Here is a 19,077-nt window from a genome sequence, read left to right as displayed (position 1 = left end):
AGTGCAGAAGTAAGCATCCAAGAGAAATATAATAGTATTGTAAAATAATATTTCTTGCTCTAAGAGGGGGGAAACATTTGTTTAATAATGACATATCTCTTAAAATAATTAATCTTTTGTGATTCAGGGTCAGATTGTTGCTAGTCATGTATTCAGGAGATTGATGAGCTAAATAATACCCCAGGGGATATTTCTTTGAATAGTGTTTGGCGTGCAATGTAATAAACAGCACGCATCTGTGGCCTGAGGAGAAAAGTAAAAAACAAAAGTTAATAGAAACAGAGTTAAAAATGAATCCTAGTTTGGCAGCACAGTGAATTCTGCTTCTTAAAATAAAAAAAAAAAAAGAATCATTGAGAAAAGGGGAGAGGAAGGGGAGGAAGTGTCCTGTGTCCTCTGAAACTAGAATTGGCTGTCATGCTGAAAGCATTTTAGGAAATGTGCAAGGATGCTGATGTCCATTTCAGATTCATTTATTTTGATATATATCTGTTTTTGGTCTCAGATGGCAACTTTTTCTGGGGGAAGATTTTTTCTTAACAAAGTATAACTACTAATTCAGCCAAAAATTGATGTGCAGCTATTCTAGATCTCCAACAGAAAATTTGATACACTTGAGCTGGGTTTCCAAGTCAGCAGGACTAGTTGCCTAACTGCTGTAGCTTTTACAAAAAACATCACGTCTAAAAGATCCGTAGACAAACTTAAACTTACTGGAGGGCAAAAAGCATCATGTCACTTTCTCCCCTGCTGAAGTTGATTTCTTCTGTGGAACTTTTCCTGCCCAGCTAGTGGGACAAAAGGGGAAAATGTATTACGTACTTGCAGTAGGCATGCCTACTTGTAACTTGCTCATACTGCACATCCATTAACAAGCAGAAAAAAATAATTCATTTCATACCCTGCCCTCACAAACCTCTTTACTGAAGCTTTTCAAAGAGAAGAGCCTAAAATTAGCACCAGTTAAAGATCAAAGAACTGTTCCTTCCCTTCCCCTGTCTCTTCCACCAGTTTCCAACATAAGCGCTTCCTGAATTCAGCAGTGATCACAAGGGCCAGATCCTAGCTTTACAGAAATGTGTTTATAAATGTCTTGGATCTCTGCTATTCAACAGCTGCTCAGTTTTTGCATGAACTAGCCAGTCCTGTGTTGAGAGATATGTTCTAGTGGGTAGTATTTTTTCGCTGTCAGTAATGCCAACACTGATGTGAGTGAAAGCAGGATCATTCCTTGCATACTGAGAAAAGATTAGTGCTTGTTAGAGACTTAACGTAAAAGTTATGGGCGTACTTTTCTGTTTCAAATTTTTATTGATGATATATTTTTTCTGAATAGCTGGTGATAACTGCATTTTTCTTAACCAATGTGACCTTTAAATAGAGTCAGGTAGTGCCAGAATCTGAAGCAAGAGTTAATGGTTACATTATGGTGGTTGAAGCAAATATTTGACTTTCTTGCACAATGTATGAAGATCATGAGTTTTGAGCAGTAGCTGATGTGCTTTTCTGCTTGACCTCTTTCCCTTGAATAATTCCTGTTACTTAGATCTCAAAAAAACCATATTGCGGATGCTCCAGCTCATTTAATCACTGGTAAACTAATTAAATCTAGGGCATGAATATTTAATCTTTTGAATATGCTTTTCTTTTGGAATGTGCTTTTCTTTTTGAATATAGATAAAACAATAAAATGTGTATATGAATGTTAATGATTTCTGTTGTGAACCTTCAATACTGAAAATTGTCCCCCACATGGTGGGCTTATAAGTAAGCACAATGTGAGACAGGAATAGAGAGAAGCATCTGAGCTTCCTATTCAATATCAGCTCTTCATCATCCTTCATCATCTAATACCGATATTTCACTGGCTGTCATGTTAAAAAGCTTTGTGTATAGGGCAAATAATTGTAGTAGATGCAAAATTACAAATGGCAGTATATAAACCCAAAATGAAATCAATAAGTTAAACTTAATATTGGAAAACACCTTTTTAAGAGAATTCCTAATCCTTAAAATAACTTGGTTTATAGCTTAATTTGCATATTTCCGCTAACATAAGACAAATTTAGAATATGAGTATATTTAGATGGATACAATATTTGATACTGCAAATAATAATAAAAATACGCTCACTGGATTGTGAGGCACGTTTTTTTAAAAGGTATGATGCAAAGGTGAGTATGTTCATTGGCTTTAATAACTTGAATGGAAGGTGCAACTCTGTTCCTTGTGCCGGGTAGGTAGTAATATGCTACAGAGCACAGATAAATTTTTCTCTTTTTCAAATGTGAAACAGGCTTTGTACAGCATTCATGTTGTTACCAGAATGATTCAGAAAGTTTACAGTCTTAGTTTAAGAATTGAAAGGTTTTGCCCATTGAACCAAGTATGGAGAGTGTATTTGAATTCTTAACAAACGTGATTGCTATAAATCACTCTCTTTTTGTAGAGAGGATTAGGTGATACTGAGCCAGTGAAAAAAAGCATTTTGCTAGCTGCTTGCACTATAAAAGGTATTCTAGTGATCTTTATATCTGGTTGGCCTAATTCTGATACCGCTTGTACTGATGAAGATCAGAGAACTGTATTGAAACGATACAAGTTAGGTTGGGGAAAAGTAGTGGATCCCTTAGTATTTCATTTCTCCAAGACATTTTTCTTTCCTCTTATTTGGTACAGTGGTCCATAAGGTTCGTTGTGTGTATCAGTGTACTGAATGTTAAATGATGCAAGCAAAAGAAAGAATGTAGACACCTACTCTTTTTCAAGTTAGATTATGTAAAATATCCAGGAGAGACCTAGGTTTCTAAGACTGGTCAGGTATTCAGGATTTCCTTATTCCTATTTATTATAAATAGGCATCCTAGCACACATTTAGAGCTAAACTTCAAGAATCCAGATAGTCTAAATGTTTTATTGATTACATTTTATACACTGAAGTAGAACACAAAGTATAAGTTACTTTGTGATTTATTTTTTTAATACACTTGTATTGATACATGGCACTAACCATTTTAAATTGCAGTCAAATTATCTACTGCTATGAGTCCATTCATGTGAAACTACCTGTAGATAATATATTTTCTTTTGATACCAGTGGCTTTTGTATTAGCTAATATGACAATAAAATTTCCTTTATGATACTGGTATATTAACGTGTAATTATACAGCCCATGTATAACAGCGTGTTGGAGGTCTTCTCTGCTTTTAAGACTTGGCTGGGTTGACAACTCTACCCATGAACAGAAGGCAACTGGTACGATGTTCATAGATCAGAAACAAAAAGGGACGGTCGACAATAAAGCGAATCTGAGTAGAAAGAGGCATGAACCCGACGTTGGTTATTGCTCCAGCCTCTGTGCCTTCCTCATTCACAGTTATTGTGCCTTGATGATTGAACTGTTTAAACAAACAAAAAAAGGGAAACAAACAAAAGAGGAATTGAGGATCTCCTAAGTATACTCAAATGATGTGCTCACAGCCTTCCCCCCCCGCCAGGTCCTGCACGTGGCTCCCTTGTGGTAGTTCCTATGCAGCAGCAATCCTTTGGTTTTGGTTTGTGAATAAGCCTGTTCCTGACTGACCACAACACTTTGTTAGTGCCTTTGACATCTGATTAAGCATGTTCCTCATTATATGAATAGACAAGGACATGCAGAGAAATCCACATCCCTTCTATGTCCTCCAGGAAAGATGAGGAAAAAATATTATTTTGGCTTACTCTGAATTATTTTTACTGTGTTGTCATGTTTTCAGGTGATATGGTTTAATCAGAAAGGAAATGGAAAGAGGAGAGGAGTAAATACCCTGTCAATAGTGACTTTCTCATCCGATATACCAGAGTAGTCGCCTTTTTCATTGAACAGTTCTTCTATTCCCATGGATCTCAGATAACCAATCAAGTTATAACTCTTCTCCAGCTTAAATTTAGGCAGAACCACTTCTCTTGTTCTAGTAAAAATAAAAACAAAAATGAAGAATCATTGAGGAGATACATATTTGCATGACTGCTTTGCTTTACATATCTGTGTGGTTTGGCTTTTTTGCTGTCTTCAGCAAGCAGGACACAGAAATGTACAGGACTGTTTACCGTACTTTTACTTTCAAAACTTGGGCATCATTACTTTTAAGCTGTGCTTTAAAAAATTAATTCTCCTCCCAAAACTGTTAGTTTGTCAATTTAATATTTCACTTACGATGTTTTACATTATTTATAGGTATAAGATATATGGCTTTGAGCAGTTCAGTACATGGCTGGATATGCTTGTAATAAATGTTGAACTGTCAGATTTTCTGGACTACTAAATTGGATGTTTATCACTTACTGTATACAATAGAAATAGGTTAGCTTCCTGAATAGCACATCAAATCAGGCCTTTTTATCTTTTCATCAAGTCTGAAGACAGATACCACCTAGGCTGTCATCTTGCACAAGAGAGGCTATATAATATTTTCTCTCCTGTAATTGTGATGTCCATTGTTGATTACTGAATGTGTGCCTTTACACAACAGATATGTTGAAATGCATAGTGCTGAAATGAACATGGGCTGCTTTCCATATGATCAAGATTATTCTGCACAAATAACCTGCTATTGCTCCTGTTTTTCCTCCTCATTGTAAACTTTATCAGTAAGAACTTTTTCTTTAAATCTGCAACATTAAACACTTAATAGAAAGAATTTTGGAACTCCATTAGAATTTTCCACCTCAATCATCCTTGATTTCTTGACGGCATTTAAATTTTGAGAGATCACTGGTCCTGATTTTTAATTCAATAAATCCCATCTTTTGGGGGGTTTTGTTTAGGTTTAATGTTTTTAATCAAAATATCATATGTTATCTTCTTGTCAATCTCATCAAGAAAATACATTAAGACTTTACAAGATGTACTTTTCAGCAGATACCTGTTTGTCATGCTCTTCTGCCATTTTTCCACCACTTGAGGTGTTATCTGCTTTTCTAGGGCTTTCATGCCAGAGAGTTTGTGTGGAAGTACAATCAGCATACTGATGTTCCCCACAAACGGGAGCTGGATCACACCGCAATCTAGCTCGGGGTCTGCAGCAGCTAGGAAGTTCCCTTTAGTCTGCATCATAGGAACCTTTATTGTTTGCTTCTCATTCAGTCGGAAACTTCTCTTCATTGTCATTTCCACTGGAAACTTATTCTCCCAAGTTCCTGTTAATACAATGCAGAAGATAGATAAACAAAAAACCCCAAGATCCTTGTTTAATAAAATATCCCCAGAATAACGGTTTACATTAAGTTTTAATTCATATGAATTGGGAATTACTGTAGGAGATTGTTGGTTTCAATTAAGCCTGACTAAGACGACAAGTTTTAAAGTGACTTTAAAATTCCTGACTTTCTTTCTAACTTAACATTTGTCTGATTTGAATGTTCTGAATTACAAAAGCAGGTAAACACAAACTGGAAATTTGAAAGGGCTTGGTATGTACTATTTTTTTCTGCAAGGATCCTAGAAATTGTGAAGTTAAAACAGATGCAAAATATTTGACAGGGTTCGCACCTAGCGAAACAACTGACTCACCTATATTTTTTGAGCTCTGATACTTGAAACCAGACTGTTTCAGGCATTAGAAACACCAAGCTAAGTAATGGCTGTTTTCATTTTGCATAACAGATAGTATGCTGAAGGCATTACGTTGACTTAGTCCATTCAAGCCAGTTAACTTTCTGTGTTAGGACATCCTGAAAAGTTTGGGTGTTGACTGCTTAATTCTATGACCCAGTTTGATGTGATTTCAGCACACCTACATGAGCCTGTCATCTGACAGGTTTATGCCCAAAGAATACAATTCAACCTGTTTTGCAGTTCAAAGATTTGCCATCAGGGTTTGAATCTTTGTATGTGAAGATTCTTTGGGTACCCCAAATATTTATCGTCTGTGTAAAAGAAGGTGCTTTTCTAAAGTGATGCTCCTATTGATCTCTTTTCAGAACCAAAGCTCTGGAAAAAACATTAATTTTTTTCTTAATGGGCAAAGTTAGAATTTTATAGTGGAAATAGGGGTACTGGTATTTCCTGTTAAAACTCTGGATTTTAGGTCACTGTTGGCAAGCAAGTACATGGGGAGTATGGCTGTGACTGTGTGGAGACACTACAAATTTAACCTTAATCAGTAACCTTTTTTTAAAAGGTTGCAAGGGATTCTGAGATCCTCAGTGTGACTTTGTCAAGTTGACTGTGAAGTAACAAAAAACCCCTTAAGTCCAACTTTCATTCTAATAGTTTCTTCATGTGTTGGGCTGATGGGGAGCAGTTTGAGAAGTGATCAGACTGGTTAATATTCTGAAGGGAATGGGCTGTAAAATGAATTACAGTATTCCCAAACAAATGGTCTCACTTCTCAGGAAAAAACATCATCTGGCTGTTCTTCAGGGAGCAGAATTTACAGGTGTAGGACTCTAGCTAGCTAAAGGCATGAAGCTGCTGTGGGTCAGGGGAGCTTCAGCAGCACTGTTGTCACTTGAGGAATGGGAGACATCTATCAGCTCTTCCTAGTAAAAGAGAGGAGCTGGAGAACTTTTTTCTTTAATTCAGTTTTGCAGATGTGTTTGTCTTGGGGTAAAATACTGTTCTCCAGCAGGAGGCATGTGGTCTTCTGGGGCCAGCTGAAACCAGTTGGCACTTTACTGACTTTTGTGACTTCCTGTTTTGAATCTTCCCACCGAGATGTCTTTTGGACCCATCTGTGGTGGCAGATGTTGTCTCCGCTGATTGACTTCTCTTGCATTTGTGACTAGAATCTCAGAACCAATTTTGGATCTGTCAAAATTTGTTAGTTATCAAAAGCTGCCATGACCTACCATGGCTAAAATAACCAGCTCCTACTTGATAGGAAGCTCATAAATGATTGTTCAGACCTCTGCAGAATGGAGGGTAGATCTCAGTTAGACTGGACACCTATACAAGATAAAACTTGCTTCTTACCGACGTGAACAGTTTCCAATAGTTTCTTGATGGTATTTAATATAAAAGGAGCTTGAGACTTCATGGTGTTTGGCAAGTATCCCATTACTCAGTATCACTTGTACTGAGCATCTCTGCGTACCTGATGTGTACTCATAGGTTTCTTAGCTCTGAGGGCTTAACAGAGCTTGTCTGCAATGATACAGTGTAAATATTGTAAGTGGAAAGATGTGGACAAAAATTAGCATTTGTGGAAGACTAGTGGGGAAACTAGGAAACCTAGGAGCAGAACTTGCTTTTAAAAAGTTCACTTCCACTCGAAATAGTATTACCAGGAGACTGTCACTATAAGACGAAAGAATGGGAGACAGTGGTATAGAATGGATCTTTTTGGTTTTGAGGGTTAGAAATTACTGCCTTCAGCAGACAGCACCAAGGCAATTTGGACTAACAGGACTCCATGGGGAGAAGAAAAAGCCAAAAGTTTTTTTAGTCTTGCTGACTCAAGAGATCCAATACTAAGGCTATTTAATTTTTGGTGGTGTTTTTGTTATTCTGAGATAGCACAAGTATTTAAAAACTTCAGAGTAAAACAATGCATTTTAAATTTGACCAAATTGTGAAAAAAAGTCTCTGTTTCACTTTGCATAATCCTTTTCTTAGGATGGTCTGATGGACAGTAAAGCCATGTATTTAATATGATATGGTCATCAGAGATGTACTTAAGGGTATAAATAAGTCCCTTTTGGATAGTACTTCAGAATAGGGATCTGTCAAATCATTATTTGGATCTTATGCTAATGAGTGCTTCAAATCTTTTAAAGAGACGTGGCATTATTCAGGGAAGTAATGCCTTGCAAGTGAGTGGGAAAAGGTACGTTTCATAGATTTACAGGAATGGTGTTCCTATAAATTCCTATAATCAAACGCTGAGAAGGCAGGTGTAAGAGCGCCCTTTAGCATTTGTTTCCTGGAATCAGGGACATAATTGGAAAAAAGAAACTCCATTATAAGTTATGGAAAGGAGTATGTTGTACTTCCAAACATTGTTATCCTTTCGTGCTAATCTGTCTTTTCTTACCAGTGTTTTAAGTCACCTTCCATCTGGTTTTCATCTTAGTCAGTAACAGATCTCCTTTTTTTCCTTAGTTCCTCTTTCATTGGCACCTCCCACCTTTTGCTCATTTAATACCATTTTAAAAGTTTGTTGAAAAATTACCAAACTTTCAACTTGAGGCAGATAACCAATGTTGAAAATCTCACCACAGATTCTTAGTTTAAATGTAAAGAAATTGAAAATAAGGATTTATAATAATATATTGTATAGTCTTTATTTCAAGCCTCTTTAACTGTTCAGCCTATAGTGAAACATGTAGGAGCCCATATCAGCAGGCAGTTCATACTGAAATATTCCAAGTAGTGAATGTGTTTGTTTTTAGTTTTAGAACAATGCTGTTTTGCTTCTTCTCTTCAGTCCCCTGTGTAGGCTTGTTGACAAGGATCATGCTCTGATCATATAAAAAGCAGATACTTTAAGCTAAACTTCTTTATAGTCATTCCTATAAATCCTGAATACTTCAGAATTGTTAAGTGTTTTAACTGAAATCAGCCTGTACCATTTCAGTGAAGCCAATAACTTGAAGCAGGACTCAGTGTGACTAATAACTTGCACATGAAGTAATACCTCATCATCTAAGACTCCTACAAAGCTCATGCTTTCTGAGGCTGTTCTGCCTTCATACATTGTTTTTTAGTCTCACTTTTAGACTATAAGGTTTTAGATGTACAAATACAGCAAATGCTTATTTACAATACCCACTAACTTCAAGGCATGACTGGAACATCAGTGTGCTACAGAAACGTGCAAAAAATTGGCTAATAATAGAGATTCTTCTAATGAGGGAGTCGGTAGGCTTTTTTGAACTGTAGACTGGATTTAAGTTCAGTCTGGGGTTTCTAATGATGTATGCAGTGAATTGCAAACTGAGAAAATCCATTGCCAAGATTGAAATAACAGATTCTTACCTTTAAAGTAAAGACAGTTAAGAATCATCATCAGTGTTGTAGGGTTTACATTCACAAGAGCTTCCTTTATTAATCCTTTGGTCAGCTTCAAGATGCGTTCATTTGTTTTAGTTATGAAGTTAGGATCCGAAAAATCAGCTGGTTGGGCATCAGCAAAGTAGTATGTTTTCATATTGTTTCTGAAATCATTCAGAATAGAAAAGTCCTTCTGAATATAAACATCATTGACAGACCTCAGCGTATAACCAAAATTGCGCCTAAATAGCCGATGAGTGAGTTTGCGGAAGAGATTATGAACAGTCATGAGCTCATATTTGGTGCTGGCATTGATGAAGTCTTGAAAACCAATAACAGATAACACTTCCTGATGAGTCTGACCCTTCAGACCCAGAGAAATCATAGCCATTGCAGTGGAAATGCCAACAGGAGCCATGAGGATATTATCTGAAGAGTTGGCTTTGTCTGCCACACTGCGGTAAAGGTTGAAGCCAAAGTTTGCATTGAGGGTATTGAGGCGCTGGATTCTAGTTTTGCCTTGGAATAGTTCAAGAATATTTCCTTGCTGAATTTCAGAAACCATGTATGGGCCAGCATCAATAATGTCACTGTAATCATCTTCACCCAGTATCTTGTCAAGATCTAGATAGTCCTCTTCCTCCTCCTCTTCAGGAATCAAGTCATTAGTGATAGTGTTTTCTCTGTGGAACTCGGGTGGTAAGTTTGGCATATCATAGGTCCCATTTTCATGTGGCTGTGCATCTTTAAGGCTTTCAAAATGCTCAGTGAAGTCCTTGACTCCACAAAATGTGGAGGTTATGATGAGAGCAAAGGCAAGCAAATGAAATAGGAATTTCATTCTGACGGGTGAAAACCTGGAAGACAACATGACACAGTTGAGAGAGCATAGGGTAATTGAATCTTAGTTATCTATTCCCTAATTTTAGGACCACGCTGAATTCTGTCACAGCAGAAGGTCTATAGTTATTCGACAGCATTTTTTTTAGTGGAACAGAGCTCAATTAAATGGATGAATCTGTTCTACTGGTAATCGGTTTTGCTTACATAATGCCTCCAGCCTGCCAAAGAATTGGTTGACCTCCTCCCATAGAAGACATCATTATTGGCATATTTCAGCAGTAACAAACTCATTACCTAAAATATGTGGGACTCTTTATTTATAAACCTGTAACACTTAAAATGTGTGCTAACTGCATTACTAGTGTATGCTAAAAATACAACGTGAAGATAAGTTTGAAGATTTGAGCTTGGTAGGAGGAGGGACTAGGCATCCACTGCAGGAGCATACCAGAAGGCTGAGATGTACTGAAGAATTTGAAAACAGACATCCTGTAGCTACAACAAAAATGGGAGTTTTATGGGAGTATTTTTAGAAGAACAAGGCTGAAATTTGATGGAATAAAGGATATCTAGGGATGTAGCAACAAACTTGGAGAAAGACATGTATTTGCACTAAATACGTTCGTCCCACGTTAGTGGGACTGCACTGTGGGAAGCATTAGACATAAATATATGTCCTGGCCTGCTCACGGTCTTACTCAGGTGTGTTACTACACGTCTGTGCATACTTTTTGCAGCTGTGTATACTCATCTGCTGCTTCTGTGAAGGATTGGCTTGATTCTGCTTTTTGTTTAGTTACGTTTTGTTTCGGTTTACTTTTGTGTAGCACTGCACAACATGAGCTCTCTGTTTTCTTCATGATGTGAAGTCTCTAAGTTCCTATTCAGAACTTTGTTTCTCTAGTCTTAGTGTTATCCTGATGCTGGATTTCTAACCTCACTTCTTTTGTGTGAGGATATATTTAAGTAGAACCTGCATTTTTCTAAAGGGGAACTTAATCTCTTCATCTACTGAGTACTGGACCGTTGCATTTTTTTTCAATTATTTTTAAAATCAAGAACTATCTTAGATATTTATTGTTTGAAGAGAATCCATCAGCCTTACTCAGCTGTAAAACATCGTACCAAGAAGTGGGTCTGAGAGACTTTTCACCATAATATTGGTTTGCAGTAATTACAGTGATCTTAAAAAGATATGAAAAAATGTAATTCCTTCCTGTGACAGTCAAAGAAAGACCAGAATGTAGGTGTTCAATAACTCTGTATCAACTGAAACTGTGAAATGGGTGTCTGAATGCCAGAGTCTTGGATTTTGCTCAGACTTCTTTAGAAAGTTACTTGATGACTTTATAAAGTCAATTTCTGTTGCTAGTACTTTTTTGAGTAAAATGGCAAATACTTACAATTTAATCTAGGACAAAACACTGAATACAGTTAAAACAAAAATCTTACTAATACGTTGATTTAAATGTTTTTTAAATTAGCAAATAGTCCAAAGAGCTGTTCTGTGGAAGTAAAATATATAGGTATACATACCTGCACATCTGTGAATAAAACCAGTGCTTGAAGGAAAATATTTTCAAACATGTTGTAGCAGGACTGAAGTAACTGAACTAACAGTTTAATTTTCAAAACTCTCCCCCCAAACTAATTAGCCTGAAATCCTGAAACCATTTAAGGTGATTACCCCGTATAAAAAATGAATTGTTTTGCAATGATGAAGGATCCATAGAAAATGCTTTTTAAATGGTTTTACACTGACTGAAGGACTCGAGTCAGTCTTTTTTTTTTATTGTTTCTTCATAAATTCATGACTTTTTTTTTCCCCGCCCCCAGAAGTCGGGCCCTTACGGCTGAGATACTCTGTCCAGTAACCATTGATAAATGTTTTCTACTTTTGGCATAGAAGAAGTTGCTGTCTCTAGTTCCCAACTTTACATCTCGTCTTCACCAAAGTTCAGTTATTGCTTAGCTGCACTTACACAGGCAAAACATTCTCCCACTCTACAATATATATGTCATTGGTCAGATGTACCTAAAATAACAGAAGATGTAAATGAAGCTTACCTTTAAGGCACTGTACGGAAGGGATGTGTTGAATAGCTCAAGTAAGGGGAATGGCAGGGTTTAAATCTGAACTTTGACGCTAGTTTTTTGTGTATCTCCCAAAGTAAACATTCTCTAAATCAAACACTGCTAAACTTACTTCGTCAGCCAAAATCCCTCCCTTGCCTAGTGATCTCTGCTGAATTGTATGTTGTTTGTTGAACTACTTTTATGGCTTTGCAGGTACTTGTTCGCTTTTGAGGAAGATCTTTGAGCAAAAATTGGTGTGTATGTAAAGTTTCAAAGTCAAGCATGCACATAAACTTGACTGCTAATGACTAGTAAAGCCATGTCGCTGCTATTTTGTGCTGAAATGGGGGGGGATCTTACTGCAGATGTGGTTGAGGCCTCTGTGGTTGTGATGGTCAGGCTTCTTCAGTCAGTGTTATATTGGTGCAAACACTTGTGTTGCACAAGCAACTTTTTAACATAGTGCCATTCACCAGCTTAAACTGAGATTAATTTTACTATAATACAGGGATTTTTTCTTTTTTTTTTTTTTTTTAAATGAACAATCTGCTTCATGATTTACAAATATATCCAAAGTTGGCTTTATATAAGGTTTCACTGAAATACTGCTGGCTTTCATACCTCAAGGGAATTATTGTACAGTTAGAGCAAACTCCTTCCAGCTAGATTAGAATCTAACACTTTATTAAGAAAGTTTTAGTAATAATATACAGTCGTATTGAATAAAGCTCGCAGTTTAATGGGCCATTTCTTTCACTTTTTAAACACTGCCTGTGCTTCTAACACTTTTAAGGATAACACACTATAAGCTTTGTTACATAAATTTATCTAACATCGCATATCATGTTGGCTGGGAGTATAAACTGTGCTCCTCCAGTGGTAGCAGCTGTTTGTGCAAAAAGTATCAGAGAATTTTAATAAATGTGTTGAAAATAATGCTCTTTTACTTGCTTGTTTAGATAGTAAATTCTCCAGAACTGATGTCATTGTGTGCGTGGGTGCAAACAATGAAAGATCCCCAATTGGTGCCTCAATGTATTTCCACAAAGCCAATAAACAACAGCAACCAGAAGTATGTTTGACTCATATTTATTTGGTTTTGAGTTCCGTTGCACTGAAGCAAAGCTGCATGGCATTGTCTTCAACACAGTTTAAAAGACCGTGTGGTCTCTTCCTGTCTGCAGTTGATAGTACACTAATATTATGTATTCTCTTCAGAGGTTACTGTGTCAGCATGGTATTATTCTTGTGCAAAACAAAGGAAATTGTTACTTCAGGCATCTCAAATGTTAGCATTTAAGATATTCTAACAAGATCTAATTTTCTTCAATATAACAATAGCAACGTGAGACTAGTTTTCATAGATGACAAAGAATATTACCTTCGTAAATCATAGTAAAGAAGGTACATGAATTGATCCCTTAGCATGGAATTAAGTTATTGTAACTCCCATCATTTTCTGATGTTAATTTTTATTTCTTTGGTAGCTCACTAGACGGTTGCCACCTATCAAGGAGGCCAAGCCCAGGTTGCAAAAGCTGTTCCGTGACTTCTGGTTGTATTCAGTGCTGATGGGATTTGCTGTGGAAGGATCAGGTAGTATAAATTCTGAGAGAACAACATTGCTAGTCACATATAAACTCTTGATGAATGTGCGTGTAACTGTATGTAAACCATTCACAGTAGGCTGAAGAAAATTTATAGGCATAAAGACACTGCAAAGCAAACAGCTTACATGACAGTTGTCTGGTAGGATTTTACACCTTTACTCTGTTTTGCTATGAGATTCAGCACAGTACAATTTGTTCTTAGGGTTTGTTTTTTTTTCCCTAAGCTAATATAGCAGTTAGCCTTAGTTAAGTGTGAGTTTTGATAGCTAAGTTCCTGAAATGGAAGATCAGAAACATGGGGTACAATGGTAATCAAGTAGAAACTTCTTATCCAGTGAGAAACTTCACTTGGAATTACCGAAACATGTTTATTATGTTTGGAACACGGATCACTTGTGTTGAGTGTTTGTGCTTAAGTGCATGAAAAATTGGCCCTGGGAAGTAGTATAAAGCTTGATAATGCTGGTTAGCTTTGTGAATCTTAATACTGTTTTTCTCCCCCACCCCACCTTTCTCTTTATACTTGTGCTTCAGGTCTCTGGCCAGAAGAATGGTATGAAGGTGTATGTGAAATTGCCACCAAGTCTCCATTACTCACGTTTCCCAGCAAAGAACCACTTCGATCTGTTCTTCAGTACAATTCTGCCATGAAGAATGATACCGTGACTTCTGTAAGAATTAATTTCTTCTATTACCTACTTCTGTAATGTCCGTCAGAGTTAAATGATATAGTAACCATGATATATTGAAATAGCACAATACCCATTCAACCTGCCTCCTATTAGTGAAAAACAGCTTTTTTACACTACTCATGTGACAGCGTGTACATAAATGACTTGGGGTTAGTTTTATTGAGTGTTAATACAAGTGCTTAGGGTGGTAGCCACACTATTTTGATTAGGTGTGGAAACCAAGTCTATGTGGAGATGGATGCCTTTTAATAGTTCTTCATCCGTTTTGTAACAGACAGACAAAATTTATACTATTTAAAAAAAACCTGAAACACAACAAACTTTGGAAGGAAACAACACGTTCAGTTTTTCAAATAAATGTTAAGTGAGCTTTTTCCCTTTTTATCCTCTGGCTTGGTACTGGTATACTTCTCTCTCCCTGGTGTTTGCAGGATAGATTTTACCTGAGGACTGTTTGTGGTAGCAGTGTAAAGTGGATTTAAGAGTTGCAGCTTATGAAATGTCTTTGGCTCCCAAATAATACGGAAATCTGCATTGTGCCTAGATATTTAGTTCTGTGACATCAAAAAATGGCACGAGACTCTTGAAGTTTCAGATGGACAAGGTTGATATTGATCAAAATTACGTGCATTTAGTGTAGGAATTTTATTTCTTCATTGCTAGTTTCCATGCAGTTATGCCAGTTATTTCAGCAGGGAGCTTGAGTCCAGCATTTAACTCTGTTTAATTCTGTATTTGAAGAATCGTGACTTGCTGAGTCAGAGCAGGTTGGTCTTAGTCTGCGGGCAGAGGCATCCTGGCATATTGTTTGCAAAGGTTAAAAAGTAAAAAGAGTAGTAGCTGAAAGCAAATGTTTTCAGAACACAAACTGATACAGTACTCGCACTTCAGATAACCTCATGTATTCATCTCTAGGCTGAATTAAATGAACTGCGGAGTACCATAATAAATCTCTTGGATCCTCCTCCGGAAGTGTCAGCGTTGATCAATAAGTTGGACTTTGCCATGTCTACCTATCTCCTTTCTGTTTACCGCCTAGAATATATGAGGTATATATATACTTTTTTCACTGATGAATTAAAAAAAAAAATAAAAACTCTGTATGTTCAAGTCAGAATTGCCAGACACTAAGATAAATGTGAATCAGTATTTTGAGTCACGTTAGCTCTATTGAAGATTCCGAGACTGGGAATTCATCTGTGCAAAAATGCCTTAAGAGTAGATAAAAAGGATGGAATAATATAGTAGGGCCCCAAAAATGGGATCTCCTCTGTATAGGAACTAATAGAAGATGGACAAAAGGGTTCTTCAAAGGAATGTCTTGCAAGCGTAATGTATCCTCTGCACAGAGTCTTGTGCTTGCACCTCTGGAGGACAGTGTAGACACTTGCCTATTCTACAAGATTAGTGGGAGCTGAGAAATTTCTTTTTTTGTAGTGTACTTTTTTTTCCCCCTCAGTAGTGTGTGTTAGGTTGTACTAATCAAACATACTGAATTCACAGACTATTTTTTTTTCTTTAAAAGTGTATTTATGACTGCTATTCAAAGACATGTGTAGCTGAAAGCTGAGGTGGAGGTCTAGCAATGAGGAAAGTAGGAAGAAACTTCTCCACCACGTTTTTACTTTGATGATAACTGAGAACAGGGACGACCATTTCCAGAAACATCATGGCTGTATTTTAGAAAAAATTTTTTAATAAGTGATATTTCCATCATATGCAAATTCAACAGATGCAAAGCCTATAGAAATGCCAAAGATTGTGCCATGTTTATACATTTGTGGTGATTGTATAAGTGCATCATTATCATGTTTCCCACTCCTGAGGTGTGAAAGTTATTCTCTCAGTGACAATCCAGCGTTTTATGATCTAAGCCCTGTTAGTTCAATGTAGAAACAAATAGCAATATCACACTTACTAGAGAGTTAAAATTGTCATGAAATGAACCATGACCGTATGTGTGTGGTGTGTACTGTGGCATTAAAGTACATAGATTTGTTGAAGATGTTTAAAAGAAAAACAAAATGAAACAAAAACCCAAAACAACCCAACCCACAAAACTCTTCTTTTCCTAGGGTGTTGCGTTCAACTGACCAAGATCGCTTCCAAGTTATGTTTTGCTATTTTGAGGATAAAGCAATTCAAAAAGACAAATCTGGTAAGATTACATGTCTAGGTTATCTCGCAACTTGAGATACTAGGAAGTTATCTCCAGGCATGCAAAACTAAAACAAAGCAACTATATAACAAAATTAATCACGTTCACTAGATTGCTGTTGCTTTATTCTTGCCAAGAATGCTGGTTTTGTTTTGAAACTGCTCGGTTCAGTGTTGGCTGAGTAAACATAAACACTTTTTACCTGTTAAAAGCAAATGTAATTCTCATAATCAAACCTGTCACTTCTCTCAATTCTTCAGGTATGATGCAGTGTGTGATAGCTGTTGCTGATAAGGTGTTTGAAGCTTTCCTGACAATGATGGCTGATAAAGTAGGTTACATGGAAACTAAAATTTTAAATTTGTATAAATGTTCTCATTTCAGTTTATGAAAGTGTGCTTGTCTTTTTCCTTAAGAGCTTCATACTTGTCTTTGGCATGCTTTTTAGCCTAAAACTAAGGAGAACGAAGAAGAGCTGGAGAGACATGCTCAGTTCTTGCTGGTGAATTTTAACCACATTCACAAGAGGATCCGGAGAGTTGCAGACAAATACTTATCTGGTCTGGTAGACAAGTGAGTATAGATTTAATTTTCCTGTTCTCTTTTCACATTGACTGCTTAGTGATTACTTACGCAATCGATGATGACGGTCAAGTGGATTTCTTGGCTGATACTTCTGCTGAAACATCTCCTTGAAAAATGACATTCCATAGTATTTTTAACCTGGGCTCTGAAACCCCTGCTTAAAATGTCTGTGCCTGCCTAGTATTCCCATGGATGGAGCAAAGCAAAGTGCCCATGAAATAAATGCAATCTCAACTCCTATGAAACAGCTCTGCTTAGCTTGCTCTTAAAGAGCTTTTGACTCTGTATTGAGCTAGGCTGTTGTGAGCCATGGCAAGCTTTGTGACTTCTGTTGAGTATGAGCTTGCCCAGTGATGTATATAGCTAGCTCTTTGAGCAGCTCCATTTCTTGGTAAAATACTTTCCTTCCTCAGCTGTCCATGGTTATTGCGTTTCTGAATCCTGTCTTGTTCTAGATTTCCTCACTTGCTGTGGAGTGGAACTGTGCTGAAGACTATGCTAGATATTCTGCAGACACTGTCACTATCTCTTAGTGCAGTAAGTTCCTTTTTTAGTAATGCTATTAGGGAAATAAAATACATGTTTCCATTTTTCTTCCGTAGAACTGTTGGGGTTTTTTTGCTTTGTTTTACATTTATTTGATACTTACTTGAGTTCTTTGTTTGTTTTTGCTTTCGTCACTAAGATTGATAAAATCTTAATTTTAAGTTCTGTGAAGTAAGGAGTGCATTTGCACACCTATTTCATAGGCAGTAAACTAGTGCTAGGAAGTTGTCAAATGTGGTTCAGAAAGTCAAATTTAGCATGAAGAATAAAACACTGGGTTACCAGTTCTGGGTTGTAACTGATGAACTGTCTCATTTGAAATAAAAGTTTGGTGGTGTTTTTTTGGTTTGTGGGTTTTTTTATGAATTATGGTTGTCAGATTATACTCTTTCCAGTCTATGTATGGGTATCCATATTCCTTGGATTTATTACATACTAGTATTTCTGAAGATGGAAATGCTTTATAGAATTTTATTTTTGTACTAAATGTTGAGGAGAGGGCATTGGATCTTTAAAATTATTTACACTGAGAACCAAACTGGAATACAAACTGTTTCTTAGAGCTATTCAGATTGACTTCGAGAGCAAATACTGGCAAAAAGGTTTGGTATATCAGATTTCTTGTTTGAGGAGAGTGCTACCTGTAGCATTCAAGTTAAGCGATGATGAATTTTATCTTACTGAGAATTGATAATTGGTTTCATTTAGGACATTCACAAGGACCAACCATATTATGACATTCCTGATGCTCCATATAGAATAACTGTCCCTGACACACATGAAGCCAGAGAGGTAGGTGGTCCTCCTTGATTTATCAAACAACAAAATAATACCTGATTTTTTTATGTCTTGGAGATAAATTAGTGAGCTACTCTGAATGGTCCTTTTTTTAAAAAATACTCCCCTGGGTAAGGTTTTTCAAATACAATATGACACTTGCTATTTATGTTTTTCTGAATCTTACTATTTTACTTGACTTGAAGTGTGACAGTTCGTCGCTTACCAAGGGTACATTTAATTGTTAGAGAAAATTTTAACCTTACCATGTTGCTGCAACCTGTCTTATTCCCTGTGTTACTTATTACACCACTAAAACCAGTGCCTCTTGTTAAATGTCTTGTATTTTACTGATTGTACTGATGTTTTCTATTTCTAGAGTATAGTCAAGGATTTTGCTGCACGCTGTGGGATGATTCTGCAAGAAGCAATGAAATGGGCTCCCTCAGTTACCAAATCTCATCTACAGGTAATGAGCCTGCTTCTGTGAAAGAATTTGATCTTTGCGAATCTTCAAAATGAGAGTTAAATTATGTGATGTTTTTGATTTTTTCAGGCTATCCAAGCATCATTTTAAATTTTTCTGTTGCTCTAAGATTTCCTTTATAGCATTGGCAGAGGATAATTAGAATTTTTGGACTACATCAAAAATCACATCAAATCAAACCTGTGTATCTTGAAAATAACAGGTTTGTAATCAGTTGATCATCCTGGATTTACTTCAGAAGTCAGAATTTGGTATAATAGAATGCTCTACCTAGCAAAGTTTGTCTTAATGCTGGTGCATTAGCTGAAAATATCAGCTGGACTGAAAC

At 36.6% G+C, this 19,077-nt stretch overlaps 2 protein-coding genes across 3 annotated transcripts in view; one reads left to right on the top strand and one right to left on the bottom strand.

Moving 5' to 3' along the window:
• PI4KA (phosphatidylinositol 4-kinase alpha) overlaps positions 1–19,077 on the top strand; it is a 65,098-nt gene that overhangs the window by 22,127 nt on the left and 23,894 nt on the right. For both annotated transcript variants that reach the window (XM_076353308.1, XM_076353310.1), the window contains exons 20-28: positions 13,382–13,490; positions 14,039–14,175; positions 15,112–15,245; positions 16,272–16,354; positions 16,615–16,685; positions 16,803–16,927; positions 17,395–17,476; positions 18,194–18,277; positions 18,642–18,731. In XM_076353308.1, coding sequence (XP_076209423.1) covers positions 13,382–13,490; positions 14,039–14,175; positions 15,112–15,245; positions 16,272–16,354; positions 16,615–16,685; positions 16,803–16,927; positions 17,395–17,476; positions 18,194–18,277; positions 18,642–18,731 — 915 coding nt within the window. The remainder of the gene's footprint in view (positions 1–13,381; positions 13,491–14,038; positions 14,176–15,111; positions 15,246–16,271; positions 16,355–16,614; positions 16,686–16,802; positions 16,928–17,394; positions 17,477–18,193; positions 18,278–18,641; positions 18,732–19,077) is intronic.
• SERPIND1 (serpin family D member 1) lies at positions 2,895–11,953 on the bottom strand. The gene is made up of 5 exons (XM_076352968.1): positions 11,886–11,953; positions 8,961–9,832; positions 4,906–5,179; positions 3,807–3,951; positions 2,895–3,399 (listed from the first exon to the last, which is right to left on the bottom strand). The coding sequence occupies exons 2-5, from the start codon at positions 9,814–9,816 to the stop codon at positions 3,208–3,210; spliced, it is 1,467 nt and encodes a 488-aa protein (XP_076209083.1). The 5' UTR covers positions 9,817–9,832; positions 11,886–11,953; the 3' UTR covers positions 2,895–3,207.

The sequence above is a fragment of the Aptenodytes patagonicus genome, chromosome 15 (genome assembly GCF_965638725.1).
Source record: "Aptenodytes patagonicus chromosome 15, bAptPat1.pri.cur, whole genome shotgun sequence".
Lineage (NCBI taxonomy): Eukaryota > Metazoa > Chordata > Aves > Sphenisciformes > Spheniscidae > Aptenodytes > Aptenodytes patagonicus.
Note: the sequence above shows the minus strand (reverse complement) of the source record. Positions and strands in the feature narration are given on the sequence as shown.